This window comes from Lissotriton helveticus, chromosome 5_1 (assembly GCF_964261635.1).
Source record: "Lissotriton helveticus chromosome 5_1, aLisHel1.1, whole genome shotgun sequence".
Classification (NCBI taxonomy): Eukaryota; Metazoa; Chordata; class Amphibia; order Caudata; family Salamandridae; genus Lissotriton; species Lissotriton helveticus.
The window spans coordinates 1,683,819,218-1,683,842,763 of NC_136065.1; the positions used below are offsets into that span (position 1 = coordinate 1,683,819,218).

Sequence of the window (23,546 nt, forward strand, 5' to 3'; positions counted from 1 at the left end):
TCTGTCTCAGCTTCCTGTGGCTTATCCCTGGATACCAGGTTGAACCTTGGTCAGGTGCATGGCAGCTCGACCATCAACACCCTGTCACAGGATGCCCCTTCATCCTCTACAGATGATCCTACCCTTAAAGTCTTCCGCTGCATGGTGTGCTATACTTTCACAACAGACAACCTGGAACTGCTACTGTACCATGCCAGCCTGACCCGTAGTCTGCCCGAGTCTGACTGGAAGGAGGTGGCGGGCGATGTCCACCGCTGCAAACTCTGCTCGTATGGCACCCAGCTGAAGGCTAACTTCCAGCTGCATCTGAAAACAGACAAGCATTCGCAGAAGTACCAACTGGTGGCCCACTTACGTGAGGGTGGTGTGCCAGCAGCTTCAGCCAGTGCTGCAGCCACCGAGCTGCAGCTTGGCAGCTTCAATCAAGCACCGCCCTTACACCTTCGCTGTAATCTGTGTGACTTTGAGTCCAACGGCAAGGAGAAGATGAGGCTGCATGCACGTGGCGGTGGTCACGGGGAGAACTTCCAGGTCTACAAGGTAAGGGCCGTCAGCCGTGGCCTAGCCCCGCTCCCTGCCACCCCATCCATTCCATGCGATCACCACATCTCGGCATCTCGCAGCCTGCTCCCATCGCCCAGGAGGAAGATGGATCTATGAGGACTACTGGGAAAGCCAGTGTTACAAGGTATGGCTAACTACCAACAACCTCCCTCAACCTTCTGCACCCCTTCCATTCTATCCTAGAATGAACAGCTGTTCCTTCCTTCCATTCCATCCATTCATTCTGAACTACGTAAGGTGAGCCTGAGGAGAGTCTCCACTCTGTCAAGGTAAGGAGAACTACCCACGACCAGAGTCAAAACACTAAGCATCCAGACGAGGCAAAATTACCAAATGGGGTACTCCTATGCTTTCAAGGTAAGGTCTGTCACTCATATCATAACTCAACTTTCCCATATTCTTCATTGTTAGTCTATTAGCAAAGTAATGGTTCATCACTTTCTTGAACACAACAAATGAAAGAAAGAATGGAGGATCGTTGGGAAAAATTCCAACGTTATAAGGTAAGGGGGACCATACTTGACATCGTTCCTCTCCTTCACCTTCCTTCAATTCCATTCAAGCTCCATCTTTACACCTTCCTAAAAATTGAGAAATTGGAGACGGTGGCTATTGAGGTAACTTCTAGTTTATGGACTAAGGGTTGCCAACTATACCCAAAGTAATTTGGTTTGTGTTCTTCGATTGCATTTGATTGCAATGTGTCCTTTTTCATCTACTGTAGTGGAATGTTGTAGTTGATCATACCAGAACCTACTTACAGAGTACCTTCGCAGGTCCATGGCCACTCCCAGTTCTTGCCTTCCATTTATGTCTATTCAACAACACCAATATAACAAGAAGACCTAGATGAGCATGCTATGGTTATGGAGGAAAATTCCTGCCTTGCCAGGAAAAGACGTCCCTCATGACTTCACTTAACAATCCCTTCTCCTTCCAGTTGGGATCACATCAGCCTGTCTTTACTGTTTTACAACCATTCACAAAATAAATAGAGAAGCATAAGAAATGCTGATAGGTCCATGACTCTCTTCCGAGCTTGGTGGCTTTACATTCCTAGCAGCTCTGTACTTTGTCCGACTGCAAAAGAAATTTTGAAAAGAGTCCCGATTCAAAAGGTAAGAGCTTCCATCCATGGTTTCACGCAACACTTGCTAGCCCCTTCAGATCCACTCGATCGCACCTTAGCATCTCTTCCACCAACTGACCTATAAACAAGAGATGACTGTGGCAAAAGCTTTGATGAAACATGCTGTTTCCCAAGGTAAGATAGTTCAGTTGTGCACGTCACCATCATACAGATCTTTTATCAATGCAATCCAACACTGCTATAGTTCTTGCAAGCGAGCAAAAAATGAAGCAAATGGAGTACTTGTAGGTCATCAACTTAACGTGGATTGACCCTGCATCCAGACAGACAACTGCTAGCCGTGCACTTCCCATTCTGACTGTTCTATTCTGATAAGCTATGACATTTATTAGGAAGAACATCCAGGTTTCCAAAGCAAAAACGATACTTTTTTTTTTTTTTTAATATTTTTATTTCCACAGTTGTATCAAGTGACAAAACCAGTTAAATTCATACAGTTACTATACATACAGTATAACACAGACAAAAGGTAAATCAGCCAGTTCTTAACATTTAAGCAACCAATAATATTTCTCATTCATATCTCCTCTAGATACTCTTTGATGAAAGCCCAAATTAACAAGCCTAATCGTTTTTTCCTAGCGCCTTTTAACGCATACAAACTCCATTCTATTTCATATATATTATATAGTTTTGCTATCCAAAATTCGAATGTTGGTGCATCCGGTTGTAACCATTCCGTTGCGATACATAAACCCGCTACAGTAGTGGCTAGGAATAAAAAATATTTATGTTTACATAGTACTGTGCCCTTTCCAACAGCTTGTCCCCCTCCTAGTACCATAAGCGCGGGAGATATTTTAACCGGAGTGTGAAGAACCATGGAGAGAAAACGTTCTATACTAGTTAAAAAGTGCGCTAGTTTAGGACAATTAAAAAAAATATGCAATATATCTGCATCCGCCCCGCCACAGCGGAAGCATTTACCATCATATAATGGGCCCCAGGTTGCCATCTTTTTAGGAGTATAATAAAGTCTAAACACTGTCTTATAAACTTGAGTCTTTAAATTAGCTAATAGACAAACCTCCTTAGCCATCAGTATAGTGTCATGAATATCAAGTTCTGATTCGCCTAATTGATTCTGCCAATAAGTATTATATTTCTGTACGTCATCCGTTCTATACTCCATCATAATATGATATAACATACCAATCCTTTTCCTAAGGCGAATTGCCTCAACTAGTTTATTAGGAGCGGGTTTAATTTGCTTTCTTAAACAAAAGTCTCGAATTTGGAGATATTAAAAAAAAAAAAAAGATTGGGGTAGCTTATATTTAACAGCTAACATTCCAAATGTAGCTAGTGTCCCTTCAGTTTCATATAAGTCCCCAATTTTACATATACCTTTCTTTGACCACTCCTTAGCCACTCCATCTCAAAAGACAGAAGGAAGTAATTTATCAGCGCTAAATGGAGTATGATATGTTATTTTCTCAAACTTAATGATTTTAAATACCTTTCTCCATACTTTAAAGGCAGAATCCAATACCTTAAAGCGTGTATGTTTGTAATAATTTCCTTCCAACTCTTTTAATAGACACCCCTTTGCATGTTCCCCTAATAACAAAAAAAAATCGATGGAGCTTCCGCTGTTTTATCAATTGGCTCCCCTGTCAACATAAATCTCATTCTTTGCAGAAAACATACATAGTAATAAAATACAAAGTCGGGTATTCCGCGCCCACCCCTTTCGACCGGCATCGTCAGCCATTTCATAGCCCGTCTAGTTTTTCCCGGAGCCCAAAAAAACTTTGAACATAATGACTGAAGTTGTTGTATGGATTTCAATGTAAATTCCAATGGGATACTACGGAATAAATATAATATCTTGGCTAAAACCTTCATTTTGATGATATTCCCTCTGCCAATTATAGATAACTGTAACCGACCCCACCTATCAGGTGATTGTTTTATTTGCTGTAATGTCTCTTCCCAATTAGTATCTATTATCTCTTGCATCTGGTTTTTAATTTTTATACCTAAATAAGTAACTTCGGATGTAGCCCTAGGGTCATTATATTGTATATTTTTTGTGCACAGCACTTGAGTTTTTACTGAGTTTAGCTTGTAACCAGAAATAGCTCCAAAATCACTGGCTAGGCGTTCGATCTCCACTATTGCTCCCCCAGGATCAACCGTAGTGATGGCAATATCATCCGCATATGCGAATACTGAATGTGTTATATTTTTGACAATAAATGTTTTAATACAAGGTGAGTTTATCAAATTAGTAATAAACGAGTTTATAAACAAAGCAAAAAGAAGTGGGGAGCACGGGCAGCCTTGTCGTGTCCCTCTAATTATTATGATCTTCTCAGATCTCCTGCCCATAACCACTATTCTTGCATTCGGTGACTTATATAAAACCTGGATTGTTGTCAAAAAGTCCTTTCCAAATCCCATCTTTGTCATCACTTCCCACAAATATTGCCACTCTACGCGATCGAACGCCTTCTCGGCGTCAAGTAATATCAGCGCCAAATCTCTGTTTTCTGCCTGTGCTATATCAAATAAGGTGATAACCTTATTGATATGCGTAACTGTGCCTCTATTTGGAATAAATCCATGTTGATTTATTGAAACAAGTGATGTAATTACTTTAGATAACCGATTCGCTATTATTTTAGAATATACCTTACTATCACAGTTAAGTAAGGATATTGGGCGATAGGACTCAGGTAATTCAGGAGGCCTCCCTTTTTTAATAAACACCACAATTGAGGAGTCATTCCAGGTTTGTGGTGCATTCCCAGTTTGTGCCCTTCTAAAAGTCTCCAACATAAGATATTTTAATGATTCAAAAAAGCCCTTATATACTTCTCCGGGTATAAAATCTGGGCCTGCCGCCTTTCCGTTCACTATAGTTTTAACGGCCGTCTCTAATTCTTCCATAGAGAATGGGCTATCTAGAATTTCTTTCTCATTGTCTGTCAGTTTGTTAATGACACCATCTTCCCATACAGAGCTTACTCCTGTATTCGGCTGATGAGTGTATAATACCGAATAAAACTGCTGAAAAATATCAAGTATTTTTCCAGGTTCCTCATAAACCAAACCATTCTGATCTTGTAGTTTGGGAATTAACCGGGAGGACTCCTTCATTTTTAATCTTAACGCTAGAGTTTGACCAATTGCCTCCCCATATTCAGTATGTCTTCTATTTACAAGATATTTCCGCGCTATCTCTTCACACCAAACCCCTGTTATATTAGCCCGGCAGCATCCTACTGCTCTCTCAAACTCAGAAATATTCCCTAAGTTGTCCCTCTTCCCAAATTCCCTAATCAAATTTTCCTCAGCAACCCTTAAACATTCGAGATCGTAATTCATTTTGATGATAGAGCCCATAACTCACCGCCTCACCTCTAAAACAAGCCTTGAATGTGTCCCATATCGTCTAAATACTTGCCAATGCTTGCCGAGTTCACATTGTTATCAATGAATTCTGCTTCCATTTAGTCATATAGGTTCTATACTGTTCATCAAGGCAGAGCTTTCTGCCATACGTGAAACTCCTAGGTTGATTTATGCTCTACTATTGGATATTCCATTATAATTGGGGAGTGATCCGATGTCACCCTAGGAAATAGCTGTATCTTTGTCCCAGACTGGATAGATATAGAAATTAAAAAATAATCCAAACGGACAAATTTCTTGTGTGGTGAAGAATAGAAGGTATAACCTGGAAGTGTTGGGTAATTTTTACTCCACAAATCTATCAGACCATGATCCATAACCAAATTATATAAAGCTTTAAAAACTCTTGGTTTACGGCCCTTGTAATTCTCCAACCCAGCAGCTAACTCCCCCGTATCTAAGTTAATATTCAAGTCCCCACAAAAAATTAGAGGAGAGCTCCAATTCGCCAGTTCAATATTTAGCCATTCTAGAACTTCCCCCTCATCCAAGTTCGACCCATAAATTGAAGATAATGTAAATTGTGTCCCCCCGATCTTTAATTCCAATATGACCCATCTTCCTCACTTGTCCGTCAAACTGCGAACTACAGAACAGAGTCGTGGTTTAGAGAGAATCATTAACCCTCTGGTCATATTAGTTTGTTGAGAAGCAGCAATTAAGGTATAACCTAAATCTGTTATGAGCATCCATTTATCCCACGGCAAATGTGTCTCTTGTAAGCAGAGAATATCTGGTTGGATAAAGCGGATTTTAGAGGCTATTCTCTTCCTTTTATTGACATTATTAAGGCCAGATACATTAAAGGAGCAAATTCTGATATTCCGAGAAATGAGATATTGATTCTACATTACTCCAACCTTTATTTATTCTGATAATAAAATTATCTCTTGATTTAGTTGCAAACCTTAACCTGATAACTATATATCGACAATGTATCATTTTCCTAGTATCGTCACTTGATGCCAACGTGGTTTTTAACCCTTTTACCCCCTGTGCCTTCCACCACCAATCCCCCCCTCCTAGCAGCCACTTCCCTTTCCCCCCCCAAGCCCCCCCCCTTTACCGAGGCTTTAGGAGTCACGGTCCTAGTGATGGAGTTGAGCTTCCCGCCCCCTCTGTCGTTTCCTCACAGGACTAACCACAATTCTAATTTTACAACTTCATCTTAACTTTAACTTTCTGTCAGCACTCACTGCTCAAACATTAGCGCAGTCAATTTGAAGAAAAAAAAAAAGTATGAAGACTCTATTGTCCATAATGTTATTCAAAATGTCCTGTTTCTGTGCCAGATACAACTATCCTCTTTTATCTTCAAATTCTAGACATCATTTATAGACTGCAAATATTCCTTTGCTGCTGCCACGCTAGTAAAGAACCGAACATTCTCCTTATAAATCACCTTGAGTTTTGCCGGGTTCATAATGTAGGCTTGAAATTGATCTACCAGCTGTCGCAGCTGCCAGCGATTGTCCATTGTATATTTGCTATAATCAGGTGTCGCAAAAAAAGTAAATCCTTCACCCATTCTTTTACGGTTTGGTCGAGTGTGCATATATATATATCTTCTCTGGCACGGAAACTGTTGAAGCCACAAGAAAAAGGTCTAGGTTTTATTACACTTTGCCCTGTACGCGGGCGAATATTGAAGGGTTATCTATGGGCCCGCTCAACCTCTCTCTCCCAATCCCACTTATTCAAATCAGGAAATGCCTTTTGGAGTAACTTGACTATAAATTTACGTGAATCTTGCCCTTCTTTACCTTCAGGGATTTGCATGAGTTTTTAGTTGTTGCACTGAGCCCGATTTTCAAAATCGGCCATTTTCCACAATAGATCCTCTTTATTAGCGCTTAAAGTTTCCGTGGTCGCTTTTAGTTTTACCAACTCGTCCTCAATATTAGATACTCTGGTTTCCACCTCAGTGAACCTTTCCCCAAAGTCGGATTGTGATTTTACTAATCTTCGAATTGAGCTTTGAAGCTTTCGACAAGAATTCTGGATTTTCTGACTCTCTTGCGCAGTTTTGTCCATATGACTAAATCGTAGCGAGTGTGATATTTTCCATTGAGCGCTCTTGGTGCCCTCCTACAGCCCCCTCTACCATAGACACATCTTCTCCGCCCCTCACTGTAATTGGGCTATCTTCGATATATTCAGCACCTTCTTCAAACTCATTATCACTCTCAACCTCATCCATCCGCATTTTCTTAGAATATTGTGTGGTTAAATCATCGCACGATGAAGCTGAATTTTCTGATACTGAGTAAAAATCACCTGATTCTGCTTCGTTAACTATCCGCGACTCCGGCGCTAGAAACTTTTCCAACATAATTGAACCATCAGGAAGATCTGTAACGTTACCCTCCAGTACTCTAGCACTATATTCGCCTCCAATGGCGGGAACATCAGTGCCGACAATTAAGCAAGATGAGGTAACACATGAGATAGTAACGTCTTGTTGCCTAGACGTTGTTTCTGGCATTATTGTCTTAGCGCCCAAAGGTCCCTCTTTAACTCCTGGCAGGTTTCTAGCTCTATCCGTATGCATATGCTGCTCTTTTGCCGACGACGTTGAGGGCTCTATCATACAGCTTTCTGATTGAGATATCGTTTGTTCACTGGGCGTCTTCCCCTTACGCTTTTCCTCCGCCGCTGAGAACAGAGCAGGAATCGATTGTTTTATTTTCTTGGGAGTCTCCGCAGTCTTCTCCGAGACTGTCCCTCCCCCGCTATTTTGCACAGCTGCCCGGTTCAAGTGTTTCTCACCTGCATTTGGAATCGCATTCATAGTTGCTTCCTGCACTCGTTTGCTACGAGCACCTTTCGGGGCCATTGCTGCAGAAATTCTTGCCGGTCCGCCTCCGTACACTGCAAAATCCTCAGTTCGGCGTTCACGGCGTTCATGACAAAGTCAAGCCGCAGCACCTGTGTTAGTTACCGCCCACCAAGCTCGGCGAAGTTTCACCAGTGCTCTGACCCCTTCAAACATCGACGTTCTCCTCTTCGTTTTCGCCTGGTATATACCTCGTGTATACTTCAAAGTTTTGGTACACAAAGTCTATTCGTTTTCTTTTTCCTCTTCTTTTTTAGTTCCAGCCTTCGCCACCACTCGATCAGCGCTCACTCCAATCTCTCTTAGAACGCTGACAGTGTTTCCATATACAAGCCCTGTGGGTCAGCGAGAGAGGTCCGCTCACACGTCCGACACCTTCATCCGCCCGGACGCCATCTTGCCTCAATGTATTTCCGCAAGAATTATACTTCAGTGTCGCTTTCAGCTTTTCCCTGCTGCCAGCTACTTTCCCCACTCTGGACTATATTGAGGACGAAAAAGTAGTGGTGCACCTGATATTTTGATTGAAACTCTCTTATATGAAGAAATAATGCACACACACTGAAGCCTGGAGCAGCAAAATCTAAAAGCCCAGGCTTTTATCCATTTGTCTTTCCACGAAGATGCCAATGTGTGTTTCATATAGTTTTTTTTCTCAGATGAATTTCATTGAGGTTGTATCACATTGAGGGTTCCCCGGATCAATGTTCTTTTATTCCCCAGGTGTCTATCTAATTGAATCCGTTTCACTTTTGTACGGGCGTTTCTCATTAAGGCTCCCTAGATGTATCTTGCTTAAACCAGATTTCATGAGGTTCCCTAGTCGGATATCTTTGATGTTCCAATTCAAAAGAAAGTCAGTGAGAGGAACTAGTTGCTGAGCCTATTATGCATTCTCTCTAACATAGTTTACAAGAAACAATAAATATAACATTCTTTAAATCGAAAAAGAATCTTATTTTTAGTATATTGTAAAGTAAGGTGAATAAGTAGTGTTGTTTGTCACTCGAGAGGTTCCCCAGGTGCCGATATTATTAAATGCATTTAAGGGATTCCTTTTTTAAGGACGCAAACCCATCGTCCACTTTTTGGGAACGCTTCAATTTTGTATCTGATCCTCGTTGGGCAGAATCCTTATCCACTCATCCCAATGAGTTCCTGTATCTGGGAGCACTTGATGGAGATCTGTTTTCAAAGACACTAGTTTGTGGTGCCACCTAAATGAAGCTACGCGGGTGGCATCCTAATGTCTGGTTTGAACTGCTGATGGGTGAACTGTACATCTTGTATGAGTGCTCCTTAGAGAAACGACATTTGAGTGCTCAAATGACCATGAAGGGGTACAGAAGTACGTTCACATATCACAACATTGTCTGCGAAACACAGGCCTGATTGTATCTGGTTAACTTGGGGGTGGGCATGATCTGACTGTGCTAGTAGATCACCCAAGTCAAGATTGCGGAGTGAGGCAAGCACCCTCCAATCCTCGCACTCTGTTTCTAGAGGACTATCCTAAATAAAGTCAATGGTGCACAAACACACAAGCTCGTATACATGTCTGTAACCATGATAAACTGGTAGGGGCTAACCATTGGCTCAACATTCTCCACGGTCTAGTCTGTTTGTTTTGTTTTATTGAATACTGTAGAATTGCTTAATGTAGCTGTTGCATCACTTGATCAAAACATAGACACTGGCAGACTGATCCACCATCTTGGAACATTACTTACTGTCTCGGCGTCAGATACATACATAAGCTAGGACAAAGCCTCAATAACCCTCACTGATTTCCAGTAAAATGAGAATTTTACTCGAGAAACAAATTAAATTATTTAATCCTCGTTTCAAATAAAAGCATACTGAAAGGCTTCTTATATCTTCAGAACGTCCTACACAGTGAGATATTGACATGTACACACTCACCCATCAGGTACATTCAAATCAAAAATATATGCTTCAGTAGTGTTGCTCTCACAGGTGCCCAACATTCTTGACAACGATTGTTAGATTATCTCCTCCCTGTATTTTCATCTTAGCATTGGTGGTTGACTCCCGTGGGATGGATAAAATCAGACATTTTCTTTCTTGAGATAAACCTCGTAACTGTTGATTGTTGTAATCTGAACTGCAGCGTGAACACATTCTAAACAATGAAATACAAACAAAAAATATTGAGACTTTATTAGATAAATAAATACATAACAAAGATGTTTTATTTAGAATAACCTGCTTATCAGGGTAACAAAGAGCTGTTAAACAGAATGTCAATTGCCAACCCCACCTTTGGACAGACCTGATAAGTAATTCCTTGGAAATTATCTCAGAATCATTATTCTAAAATCATTGTGTTCCCATCAAAGAAGGATTTTACATTTGGAAAGATAACTTTAAATATCTATCAAGTTGTTGAAATTATCTCCACATTGTGCAGTGCTGATAGTCCCTTGCCTGAAATTGGTCTGTACCATATGTAGTGTCTTCTTATATAAATAAATAAGCAGGAACTTATATAGTTAAGGAGAAGCTTTAATTAAAACCTCAGCCACAGGAGAAATCTTCAACTGACAGCTGGAACTCTCATGTATTCCAGAATCTCACATGAGAATAGAATACAAGCATGGGAAGTTCCAGCATATTAAAGGTACAGGTACAAGTATAAAGATAAATAACAATATCACACATCTCCCTCCTAAAGAAAAGTATAAACAACAGGTTATAGTAAGGATAAATCTTCAAATACTCATAAAGTAAAAAGGGAAGAATCTATGGTGAATAGTCTCTTAAATAAATAGGGGGTCTACGTACTCTTTGACTTCTAAAGGAAGATGAGGATGAATTTGAACCATTAGCAAAACTAGAAGTTGAAAAATGCAAACCTTGTCTTCCACACAAGGACTCACGTAAAGGAATTCTTGACCTAACCACAACCCCTCTGCTCCTATTCCAAATTCTTCCATCCTCTGTTTTGATGGCATTCTTAAATACTTTCACTACAGCTCTTACGTCAGTATATTTTGACCAAGATCTGCAACCAACAGGAACTTTTATTCGAACAAGATCACCCACTAATACCTTTTGTACATTCACACAATTTCTTTTATCAAAATAAGACTTCCTTTCATCCAATTTCCTTTCTTCCTTCTTACGCCACTCACCAATTCCATTATCAATCAAACCCTTGTTGAGATCCATCCAACCAGGACATAACCAAGTGTTGGGAGCCCTCCCTTTAAACAATACAAATGGGGATTTTCCAGTTGTCGAATGGGGTGCAAAGCGATAAGCACTTATCCTTTCTTGTAAAACAGATTTCCAATTTAAACCAGATGACCTTGCTAATTGTATAGCCTCCTTCAAGGTTTTATTAACTCTTTCAACTGCACCGTTAGTTTCAGGATGATACTAAGAACACTTCTTATGTAGTATACCAGACTTCTTCATGTATTCCTCAAAAACCCTTGAACAAAATTGTGGCCCATTGTCAGAAAGAAGACTATTAGGAAAACTCTCTTTCTTAAAAAGAGTATCAAGGAACTTTATCACTTCATCCGAAGTGATCTCCCTAACAGCACACACCTCAATCCACCTAGAGTATAAATCCATCAAAACTAAAAGATAAGGTGTATCACTCACACCTGACAAAGGACCAACTATATCTATAGCCACTTCATCCCAAGGATGACTTGGTAATGATCTCTTAACCATGGGCATCTGCTTAGTTTTTAGTATTTTATCACTAGCACAGCACTCTGGACAATCTCTCACTAACCTCTCAATCTCAAGATCCATGCCTGGCCACCAAAACTGCATACGTAAAATCTCTTTAGTTTTACCAATACCAAGATGTCCAGAATGTGCATGGGACAAAAGTTTTTTTTTTATTCCCAGAGGCGACACCAATTTTGTACCACGAGTTAAAAATCCAGAATTTATAGAAAGCTCATCAGAAACCAATGTCCAGGGTTTCTCTAACCGAGAGTTACTACTCAAAGAAAGCATCACCTTTTTTATCTCTTCATCCTTCTCAAGCTCATCTCTCCATTCCTTCTCTTCAATTGCTCCTTCTGTAATCTCACATACATTTATAGAATCATCAGAAAAACCACAATCATCTTCTTCATCAAAATTTTCTTTTCCTACCATTCACGAGAGACAATCAGCAGATTTGTTTGACACACCCGGAATATAATCAACAGAGAAATCAAACTCTTGTAAAGATACAATCCATTTTCTAATTCTGGAGGAAATCGCATCCAAACCCTTTTTATCAAAAATCTCCTTCAAAGGTTTATGATCCGAGAAGACACATATCTTTGTCCCCCAAATTAGATTCTTCAATTTCCTCAGAGCCCAATAGATGGCAAGAGACTCCTTCTCTATAACAGAATAATTTAATTCTGAACCTCTTAAACACCTTGAAGAACAACAAATTAAACAATCTTTTCCATTTCTTTTCTGTATCAAGACAGCCCCAAGACCTTTTTCACTCGCATCAGTAAATAAAATAGTAGGTAACCCTGGTATGAATGCCTGAAGAGAGGGAGCCTTATTCAATTCAGATTTAATACCATCAAATTCCTTCTTACACACCTCTGTCCATACATACTCAACATTTCTTGATGTCAACTTTCTCAAAGACTGGGTTTTATCCGCAAAATTACAAATAAATTTGCCATAAAACTCCACCATACCAAGGAAGAAAATTAATTCTTCTTTATTCTCAGGCTCCTTAACCTTATTAATAGTATCCACTAACTCTTTTTTTGGAAAGATTCCTCGATCAGTTATTCTATGACCCAAGTAATTTACTTCTTTTACACCAAATTTACACTTATTTTTTTTAAGCGTCATACCCGCATCCTCCAAACGTCTGAGAACAGCACAAACACGACTATAATGTTCTTTCATACTGTTATCATAAATAAGTAAGTCATCCTGATAGCATCTGACACCTGGTAACCCTTTCAAAATCCTTGCCATAATTCTTTGGAAAACTGAAGCTGCAGACACAAGGCCAAACGGCATTCTCTTATATCTATAGGTGCCCATTGGAGTGATGAATGCTGTTAAGTCTTGGGAATAATCATCTAATACAACCTGGTGGTAGGCTGACGCAAGATCTAAAGTGGTGAAAAACTTAGCCCCTTCCAATGTACTCACCATCTCATCAATATTTGGAAGGGGAAACTTGTCAACTACCACTTCTTTGTTTAGTGCTCTGAGATCAACACAGAGTCTAATTTCACCAGTTGGTTTCTTAACCACAACTATGGGAGCTAACCATTCAGTAGCTTCTACCTGTTTAATCACACCATTTTTCAACAACTTATCAATTTCTTCTTTCACCTTCTCTTGTTCCATTAACGGTATTCTTCTTACTTTTGCCACTATGGGTATAGCACTCTCCCTTAATCTGATGTGATGCTTGTAATCCTTCAAGCAGCCCAAACCTTCTCTGAATACGTTAGGAAACTTATTTGCTAATTCCTCACACAACTCTTTTCCTATATCCTTCATGTCAACTGTGTCTATTTGTTGAATTTGAACTTGAGGATTAGCATTCGGATTCAAAGTTACACCAAGTTGACCTTGATGTACCCAACCTAGTAATGTATCCCCTTTCTTTGCAACATAAATTTTACCCACAATGGTCCTACTCCCAAGTTCTATCTCAGCCATAAAACAACCAACCATTTTAATCGGATTGTCTGAATACCCAAGAGGTCTCACATCTGATCTCATCATTCTTACTTTTCCAGCAAAATGTGTGTTAAATAGCTCTTCATCAATTAAAGTTATGCGAGAACATGAATCAAATTTGAAGTTAATCATGACATTTCCCACTTTTACAACATGTTTTGGATGATCAGATACCTCACATTTTATCTCAAAAGTAATGGTTCTAACTTGTGGCTGTGATTGACTCCAACGTTTCCTTGTCGAGTCAGGTCTAAATACTTTTGTTCTACAACACTTTCCATAATGACCTCTCTTCCCACACACATTACATGAAATTCTTAACGCAGGACAAATTGGAGAGTTGGCCAAATGACCTATTTGCCCACATCTAAAGCATGCAAATTTGTTACTCTGTTGTGTAAAATTGTTCTGATTTGTTGAATTTGATGCCACATTTTCTTTTCCAGGACCACTTTGTGTTTCAATTGTTTCGTCGTCGCCATTATAATGTAGTGTCTTCTTATATAAATAAATAAGCAGGAACTTATATAGTTAAGGAGAAGCTTTAATTAAAACCTCAGCCACAGGAGAAATCTTCAACTGACAGCTGGAACTCTCATGTATTCCAGAATCTCACATGAGAATAGAATACAAGCATGGGAAGTTCCAGCATATTAAAGGTACAGGTACAAGTATAAAGATAAATAACAATATCACACCATACACTTCATCAGATGAGGTTTAAGAACTCAGGTAAGTGTTTTCTTGCTGGAACTAAGCAGGTCTTAAAGCTAAACGTACACAAAATTCCGCTGTTGACTTTCACATGGACCCTGGTAAGTAGTGATCCCTTTTTATGAGGCAGGGACGCCATTATTCTAAAAATGCAAGGTAAACTATGCCCATCACCCAGGATTGGACTTGCTGTCAGCACTACAGCTTTTAAGTTTGTTCCTATGCTCTGATGCTCTTAAAAGGCGATGATGTAATTGACCCAATTATCAACGAGAGAGTGAGGGTAAGTGTAATGAAGACACTCTTAGTCCCCCTGGCAATATAGTGTAAACAACAGAAGAGTGTCAAAATGTCACTTAAGAAAGAGACAACTGAGCGTGGGAAATCTTATTAGATTTTTAGAAAGCCCTCACTCACCAACCTGGTTGGTGATGACATACTTCATCATCGGGCCCCACCGGGAGAGGCCGAGTGCCTCCCCGGTGTGCTGCAACGCCAGATTACTGCGGAGCTGGTTTTTTGTGAAGGTGTGGTGAAGTGATTAAAAATGTCTAGATTGTGTCCAAAATAACTTTATTAAGTGGCCAATCAGACACATTAAAAACAAGGTGTAAGAAATGGATCTGAATAAATTGTTCAGCTATTTCCATGTAGTGGGGTCAACATGTTTCTGCCATCATGGTGTAAATTACCTGGCATTAATCAGGACCTATCAGCTAAACCTCGGCGGTATGGGCGCGCTAAGGCCCACCCTAAACTGAGGAAAGAAATAGAACGTGGTAAACAGATGCAATCATATAAAAAAAATATGTGGTTTACTCTGTAATTTAGAGAAACCAGATTGCACCTAAAATGGACAATGACAAACATAAAAAGAGAGAAAGACAAGACAAGAACAAATAGGTACCATCTTGCGTGGTTTGTTTGTCGCAAGCATACCACGCTCAAATGCAAAGTGCACTTGTACTCAGCATGAAACGGTAACCTGAGGTAAATTTATTCTCGTTAAAAATGGAGTGAAGCTGATGCCAGCCACCAATGCCGGCACATACAGCCATAACCAGTCATATTTGCATAGTACTATGACACCTGCACGCCAACTAGGGTGTATAGCGGTAACATTTACTTTGTGGGTGTTGTGATTCCAAAAGTGGCTAACCAGCCTCTGCGGCGTGACATGCATGCAGAAGATCACAATGAAAGTGGTTAAAAAAGTTAAAAGTCTCATGTAGGGTGTGAGAAATCTTCACACCATGGGTCTCGGGAGGGGGGTGGTGACGAGAATGGCACACCCTGCGGAAGGCGAAAAGGAAAACAAACGGGGGGAGTCAGTGGACTCGTTCAAAGCATGATGTTACTTATATGGAGGATTGTCGGAGAACTCACGCCAGCGTCGTCAGGCACCCGCTTGGTACCTGCGTCTATCCCTCTGCAACCGGACCCCGAGGATCCTGTGTCAATGTCTCCTGGGTTATTTAAAGGGAGAAGCAGAGAGCAGTGTGGCACATCCTCATGGAGGCGGGGGGCGTGGCCACGTACGTAAACACGTACCGGCTCGTCCTTCAGCCAATCATGGGGCGCGCTGAGAGCAATTGCAACGCTGGTAGCGTTCCAGAGCTAGACCGCTAACTGTTGTTATGTGATCGGAATCAAAAACTTTATTCAACGGAGTCGGACCTGTACAATTAACATTGTGGGATACATTATAGGAACCATATCAAACGGAATAGAAAACACAGCAGAACAGAAAACGAACCAAAAACACAAGGCCACTCAGGGGCCGTAGGTAAAATGATGGGGCATATGAACACGCAGTGCGTCCACAATATTTAGTGACAGTGTGCATGGAGCTGTCAGCAAGGACGGTAATACATACTAGGGCGTTAAGGAAGTATGTCGCCGAAGTGGTAGTGCGGCGCCACCGCTCTAGGCGGGTTTGTATGAATGAGGACCCAAAAACAAGATCAAAGAGACAGACAAAGAGAGGAGAAACCCGGCGGGTGTATGGCACAAAAGCTGAGCCAACAGTCAAAGGTACATCAAAAGCAAATGAAAATGGGGGCACACGCGGTGTAGTTGTTACTGAGAAGACTCGTATGTAAAGACAGGAGGTTAGATAGGTCTGAGTATATTAAGGTCAGGAAGCTGGAGGATGACTCCATTAGTGGATGATACTTAGTTTGGTACTCCACAAAGAAAAATTTGAAATATGTAAAATATGTAGAAAAGGCGCATTTAACCAACTCTGCTGACGGGTGTTCCCATTGGTCAGACTTGCCAATTTAGAACAGAGATCAGGTCAGGCTCTTGTTTACGTTCCTCGGTAGTGCTAGCGTTTTAAAACGGAGCCCCAAGGGATGTCATTGTTTAAACCTTGTTTGTGAGTCCCTAGACGGTATACCCACCTTTGTTCATTTTCTAAAAGTGTCTGTGCGACGTTTCTCCCAGTGCAAACTTGCTCGATGATGGTCCATTTCAGGTCGTTGGTAGTGTGTTTTGTTTTGTAGGAAGTGGTCGCTCAACTTCGTAGTGATTTTCCTACACCTAATGTTGCTTCTATGCTCGCATATTCTCTGTTTGATTTTGCGAGTGGTCATGCCCACATACCGCAACTGGCAGGGGCATGTGATAAGATAGACCACATTAGTGGAATTGCAGTTCATGTGAGTGCGTTGTGTCCAAGTTTTTCGGGCTCCAGGCTTAGGACCTTGGTGTTTGTTGTCAGTGGCAGACACTGCAGTTGGAGCATGGGAAGTGGCCCACCACGCTAGGAAGGCTTCAGGTGTCAGTGACTGACCTCTCTTCCCTTGTAGGCTCCTCCTTAGGGCGTGTGTGCACTAGGGTGTCTTTCAGGCTACGACCTTTTTATGAAGGAGAACAATGGTTTTGTCCAATTTCTGTTGTTACTGGTGATTATCTTCCAGTTCATGTTGATGGATTTCTTCAGGGTATTTGACAAACTACTGTAAGTTGTAACACAGGTGAGCAGGGTCTCCTGGGGCTCCCTGATGTTGTCTTCTAGTAGACCCTCCCTAGGTTGATTTTGGGTTCTTCTGTAGCTTTTGTTCAGAGCTCTTGCAGGGTATCCTCTAGCTCGAAGCTTTGAGGTGAGGTGTCCCTGTGCATGAGGTCCCATCATGCACTGGGACAGGAACGGACTAATTTGCATATAGCCAGGTTCTGAGCTGGGATGGTGCAGTGAGCTAAAAAACGGTGATGGATTAAAACCATGATCTATTGACTTGGTAAGAGTATTCTGCATCATTCAGAAACTCTGTCCATCACCACCCCCCTTTTCCAAAATCGGTTTTATCCACACTATGTGTGGGAGGGTATACTCAGACGTGAGTCCCTTGCTCATTGCACCATCAGGATTCATGCAAGCCGGGCCGAAGAAGGCTGTGATGCCAGAAACCGGTCCCCGGAAGCTTGTTTCCTTCCCAGTATAAGAATTGGCTTGGTAGTTTGGTTTGCCCTGTTCCCATCATGCACTGGGACAGGAACGGACTAATTTGCATATAGCCAGGTTCTGAGCTGGGATGGTGCAGTGAGCTAAAAAACGGTGATGGATTAAAACCATGATCTATTGACTTGGTAAGAGTATTCTGCATCATTCAGAAACTCTGTCCATCACCACCCCCCTTTTCCAAAATCGGTTTTGTCCACACTATGTGTGGGAGGGTATACTCAGACGTGAGTCCCTTGCTCATTGCACCATCAGGATTCATGCAAGCCGGGCCGAAGAAGGCTGTGATGCCAGAAACCGGTCCCCGGAAGCTTGTTTCCTTCCCAGTATAAGAATTGGCTTGGTAGTTTGGTTTGCCCTGTTCCCATCATGCACTGGGACAGGAACGGACTAATTTGCATATAGCCAGGTTCTGAGCTGGGATGGTGCAGTGAGCTAAAAAACGGTGATGGATTAAAACCATGATCTATTGACTTGGTAAGAGTATTCTGCATCATTCAGAAACTCTGTCCATCACCACCCCCCTTTTCCAAAATCGATTTTATCCACACTATGTGTGGGAGGGTATACTCAGACGTGAGTCCCTTGCTCATTGCACCATCAGGATTCATGCAAGCCGGGCCGAAGAAGGCTGTGATGCCAGAAACCGGTCCCCGGAAGCTTGTTTCCTTCCCAGTATAAGAATTGGCTTGGTAGTTTGGTTTGCCCTGTTCCCATCATGCACTGGGACAGGAACTGACTAATTTGCATATAGCCAGGTTCTGAGCTGGGATGGTGCAGTGAGCTAAAAAACGGTGATGGATTAAAACCATGATCTATTGACTTGGTAAGAGTATTCTGCATCATTCAGAAACTCTGTCCATCACCACCCCCCTTTTCCAAAATCGGTTTTATCCACACTATGTGTGGGAGGGTATACTCAGACGTGAGTCCCTTGCTCATTGCACCATCAGGATTCATGCAAGCCGGGCCGAAGAAGGCTGTGATGCCAGAAACCGGTCCCCGGAAGCTTGTTTCCTTCCCAGTATAAGAATTGGCTTGGTAGTTTGGTTTGCCCTGTTCCCATCATGCACTGGGACAGGAACGGACTAATTTGCATATAGCCAGGTTCTGAGCTGGGATGGTGCAGTGAGCTAAAAAACGGTGATGGATTAAAACCATGATCTATTGACTTGGTAAGAGTATTCTGCATCATTCAGAAACTCTGTCCATCACCACCCCCCTTTTCCAAAATCGGTTTTGTCCACACTATGTGTGGGAGGGTATACTCAGACGTGAGTCCCTTGCTCATTGCACCATCAGGATTCATGCAAGCCGGGCCGAAGAAGGCTGTGATGCCAGAAACCGGTCCCCGGAAGCTTGTTTCCTTCCCAGTATAAGAATTGGCTTGGTAGTTTGGTTTGCCCTGTTCCCATCATGCACTGGGACAGGAACGGACTAATTTGCATATAGCCAGGTTCTGAGCTGGGATGGTGCAGTGAGCTAAAAAACGGTGATGGATTAAAACCATGATCTATTGACTTGGTAAGAGTATTCTGCATCATTCAGAAACTCTGTCCATCACCACCCCCCTTTTCCAAAATCGATTTTATCCACACTATGTGTGGGAGGGTATACTCAGACGTGAGTCCCTTGCTCATTGCACCATCAGGATTCATGCAAGCCGGGCCGAAGAAGGCTGTGATGCCAGAAACCGGTCCCCGGAAGCTTGTTTCCTTCCCAGTATAAGAATTGGCTTAGTAGTTTGGTTTGCCCTGTTCCCATCATGCACTGGGACAGGAACTGACTAATTTGCATATAGCCAGGTTCTGAGCTGGGATGGTGCAGTGAGCTAAAAAACGGTGATGGATTAAAACCATGATCTATTGACTTGGTAAGAGTATTCTGCATCATTCAGAAACTCTGTCCATCACCACCCCCCTTTTCCAAAATCGGTTTTATCCACACTATGTGTGGGAGGGTATACTCAGACGTGAGTCCCTTGCTCATTGCACCATCAGGATTCATGCAAGCCGGGCCGAAGAAGGCTGTGATGCCAGAAACCGGTCCCCGGAAGCTTGTTTCCTTCCCAGTATAAGAATTGGCTTGGTAGTTTGGTTTGCCCTGTTCCCATCATGCACTGGGACAGGAACGGACTAATTTGCATATAGCCAGGTTCTGAGCTGGGATGGTGCAGTGAGCTAAAAAACGGTGATGGATTAAAACCATGATCTATTGACTTGGTAAGAGTATTCTGCATCATTCAGAAACTCTGTCCATCACCACCCCCCTTTTCCAAAAGAGGTCAGAGGCTTGATCACGGAAGTCTGTCAGGTTGCTGCAGTTTCTTCTGACCCTCAGGTACTGGCCATATGGTAGTTTTTCCCTGAGTGGCCTCGGGTGGAAACTTGAGAATTCCCATAGGTTGTTTTTGGCCGTGGGTTTGTATCTGGAGGATTGTCGAAGAACTCACACCCGCGTCGTCAGGCACCTGCTCGGTACCTGCGTCTATCCCTCTGCAACCGGACCCCGAGGACCCTGTGTCAATGTCTCCAGGGTTATTTTAAGGGAGAAGCAGAGAGCAGTGTGGCGCGTCCTTGTGGAGGCGGGGGGCGTGGCCACCTACGTAGAAATGTACCGGCTCGTCCTCCAGCCAATCACGGGGCACGGTGAGAGCAATTACAACGCTGGTAGTGTTCCAGAGCTACACAGCTAACTGTTATGCGATCAGAATCAAAAACTTTATTCAACGTTTTTGTGATTACTTTCTGAAGCCGATAGTTCAAAATACATCTACTTATCTAAAAGACACCAAGAGCCTGTTACAGCTTCTAGAAGAACTCAATTTTGGGGAAGGCACCGTCACACTAGTGACACTTGACATTGAAAGTCTCTACACGAGCATACCCCAGGACGATACCATCAGGGTCCTGGGGGCTGCTCTGGACACCACGGTTTGGGAGTATCAGACACCCAAGGAATTCATTGTAACCTGTGCGACCTTGGCCCGCAAAGAAAATTTCTTTGAATACAAGGAGGGCCTGTTCCTCCAATGCATGGGTACCTCGATGGGCAGCATTTTTGCCCCCAGTGTGGCTGGACTGTACGTCCATGATTTTGAGGTTAAGTACATCCTGCCCAGACAGCCGATTTGCCTCCTCCATAGGTCTGTGGAGGGGGCATATTGTCGATGTCCTACTCATTTGGAGGGGCTCTGATGAACTGCTGAGTGAGTTCCTTAACTGGATTATCAGCCTAGACAGGAACCTAAAATTAGTAAACATGAAGTGGTCTTTCTAGACGTGGTCATAACAATAACTAACACCAATTTCACCACTAGAACACACTACAAACCCACGGCCAAAAACAACCTATTGGAATTCTCAAGTTTCCACCCAAAGCCACTCAGGGAAAATCTACCATATGGCCAGTACCTGAGGGTAAGAAGAAACTGCAGCAACCTTACAGACTTCCGTGATCAAGCCTCTGACCTCACCTCAAAGCTTCGAGCTAGAGGATACCTTGCAAGAGTTCTGAACAAAAGCTACAAAAGAGCCCGAAATCAACCTAGGGAGGCTCTACTAGAAGACAACATCAGGGAGCCCCAGGAGACCCTGCTCACCCGTGTTACAACTTACAGTAGTTTGTCAAATACACTGAAGAAATCCATCAACAAGGAAGAAAATCACCAGTAACAACAGAAATTGGACAAAACCATTGTTCTCCTTCAAAAAAGGTTGTAGCCTGAAAGACACCCTAGTGCACACACGCCCTAAGGAGGAGCCTACAAGGGAAGAGAGGTCAGTCACTGACACCTGTGGCCTTCCTAGAGTAGTGGGCCACTTCCCGTGCTCCAACTGCAGCGTCTGCCACCTGACAACAAACACCAAGGTCCTAAGCCTGGAGCCCCGAAAAACTTGGACACAACGCGCTCACACGAACTGCAATTTCACTAACGTTGTCTATCTTATGACATGCCCCTGCCAGTTATGGTATGTGGGCATGACCACTCGCAAAATCAAACAGAGAATATGTGAGCATAGAAGCAACATTAGGTGTAGGAAAATCACTACGAAGTTGAGCGCCCACTTTCTAAAAAAAAAACCACACTACCAACGACCTGAAATGAACCATCATCGAGCAAGTTTACACTGGGAGAAACGTCACACAGACACTTTTTGAAAAGGAACAAAGGTGGGTCTACCGTCTAGGGACTCACAAACAAGGTTTAAACAATGACATCCCTTGGGTCTCAGTTTTAAAACGCTAGCACTACCGAGGAACGTAAACAAGAGCCTGACCTGATCTCTGTTCTAAATTGGCAAGTCTGACCAATGGGAACACCCGTCAGCCGAGTTGGTTAAATTTGCCTTTTCTACATATTTTACATATTTCACATTTTTCTTTGTGTTGTACCAAACTAAGTATCATCCACTAATGGAGTCATCCTCCAGCTTCCTGACCATAAAATCTTCAGACCAACCTAACCTCCTGTCATTACATATTACTCTTCTCAGTAACAACTACACCTCGTGTGCCCCCATTTTTATTTGCTTTTGATGTACCTTTGACTGTTGGCTCAGCTTTTGTGCCATACATCCCGCCGGGTTTCTCCTCTCTTTGTCTGTCCCTTTGATCTTGTTTTTGGGTCCTCATTCATACAAACCCGCCTAGAGCGTTGGCGCCGTACTACCACTTCGGCGACATACCTCCTCAAAGCCCTAGTATGTATTACCGTCCTTGCTGACGGCTCCATATATACTGTCGCTACATATTGTAGACACTCTGCGTCTTCATATGCCCCATCATTTTACCTACAGCCCCTATGAGTGGCCTAGTGTTTTTGGTTTGTTTTCTGTTCTGCCGTGTGTTCTATTCCGTTCCTATAATGTATCCCACAATGTTAATTGTACAGGTCCGACTCCGTTGAATAAAGTTTTTGATTCCGATCGCATAACAGTTAGCGGTCTAGCTCTGGAACACTACCAGCGTTGCAATTGCTCTCAGCGCGCCACGTGATTGGCTGGAAGACGAACCGGTACCTGTCTACGTACGTGGCCACGCCCCCGCCTCCACGAGGACGCGCCACACTGCTCTCTACTTCTCCCTTTAACCCCTTGCACGCTGATGACGAGCTGGGCTCGTCATGAGGTAGCCTCCTGCTACGCTGATGACGAGCCCAGCTCGTCACGTAACATGCGGTTTCGCAAAAGTCAGCGTACGAGCGGAATTCCGCCCGCACGCATGCGGTTAAATAACCGGGGAGTCATTGACACATGATCCTCGGGGTCCGGTTGCAGAGGGATAGACGCAGGTACCAAGCGGGTGCCTGATGACGCGGACGTGAGTTCTTCGACAATCCTCCAGATAAGTAACATCATGCTTTGAACAAGTCCACTGACTCTCCCCTGTTTGTTTTCCTTTTCGCCTTCCGCAGGGTGTGCCATTCTCGTCATCACCCCCCTCCCGAGACTCATGGTGTGAAGATTTCTCACACCCTACGTGAGACTTTTAACTTTTTTGACCACTTTCATTGTGATCTTCTGCATGCATGCCACACCGCAGAGGCTGATTAGCCTCTTTTGGAATCGCAACACCCACAAAGTAAACGTTATCGCTATACGCCCTAGTTGGCGTGCAGGTGTCATAGTACTATGCAAATATGACTGGCCATGGCTGTATGTGCCGGCATTGGTGACTGGCAGCAGCTTCACTCT

General features: G+C 42.7%; 1 protein-coding gene across 1 annotated transcript in view; it reads left to right on the top strand.

Moving 5' to 3' along the window:
- ZFHX2 (zinc finger homeobox 2) overlaps positions 1 to 23,546 on the top strand; it is a 527,257-nt gene that overhangs the window by 175,920 nt on the left and 327,791 nt on the right. Inside the window, exon 3 of the mRNA XM_078640613.1 lies at positions 11 to 540. Within this exon, the coding sequence (XP_078496739.1) occupies positions 11 to 540 (530 nt within the window). The remainder of the gene's footprint in view (positions 1 to 10; positions 541 to 23,546) is intronic.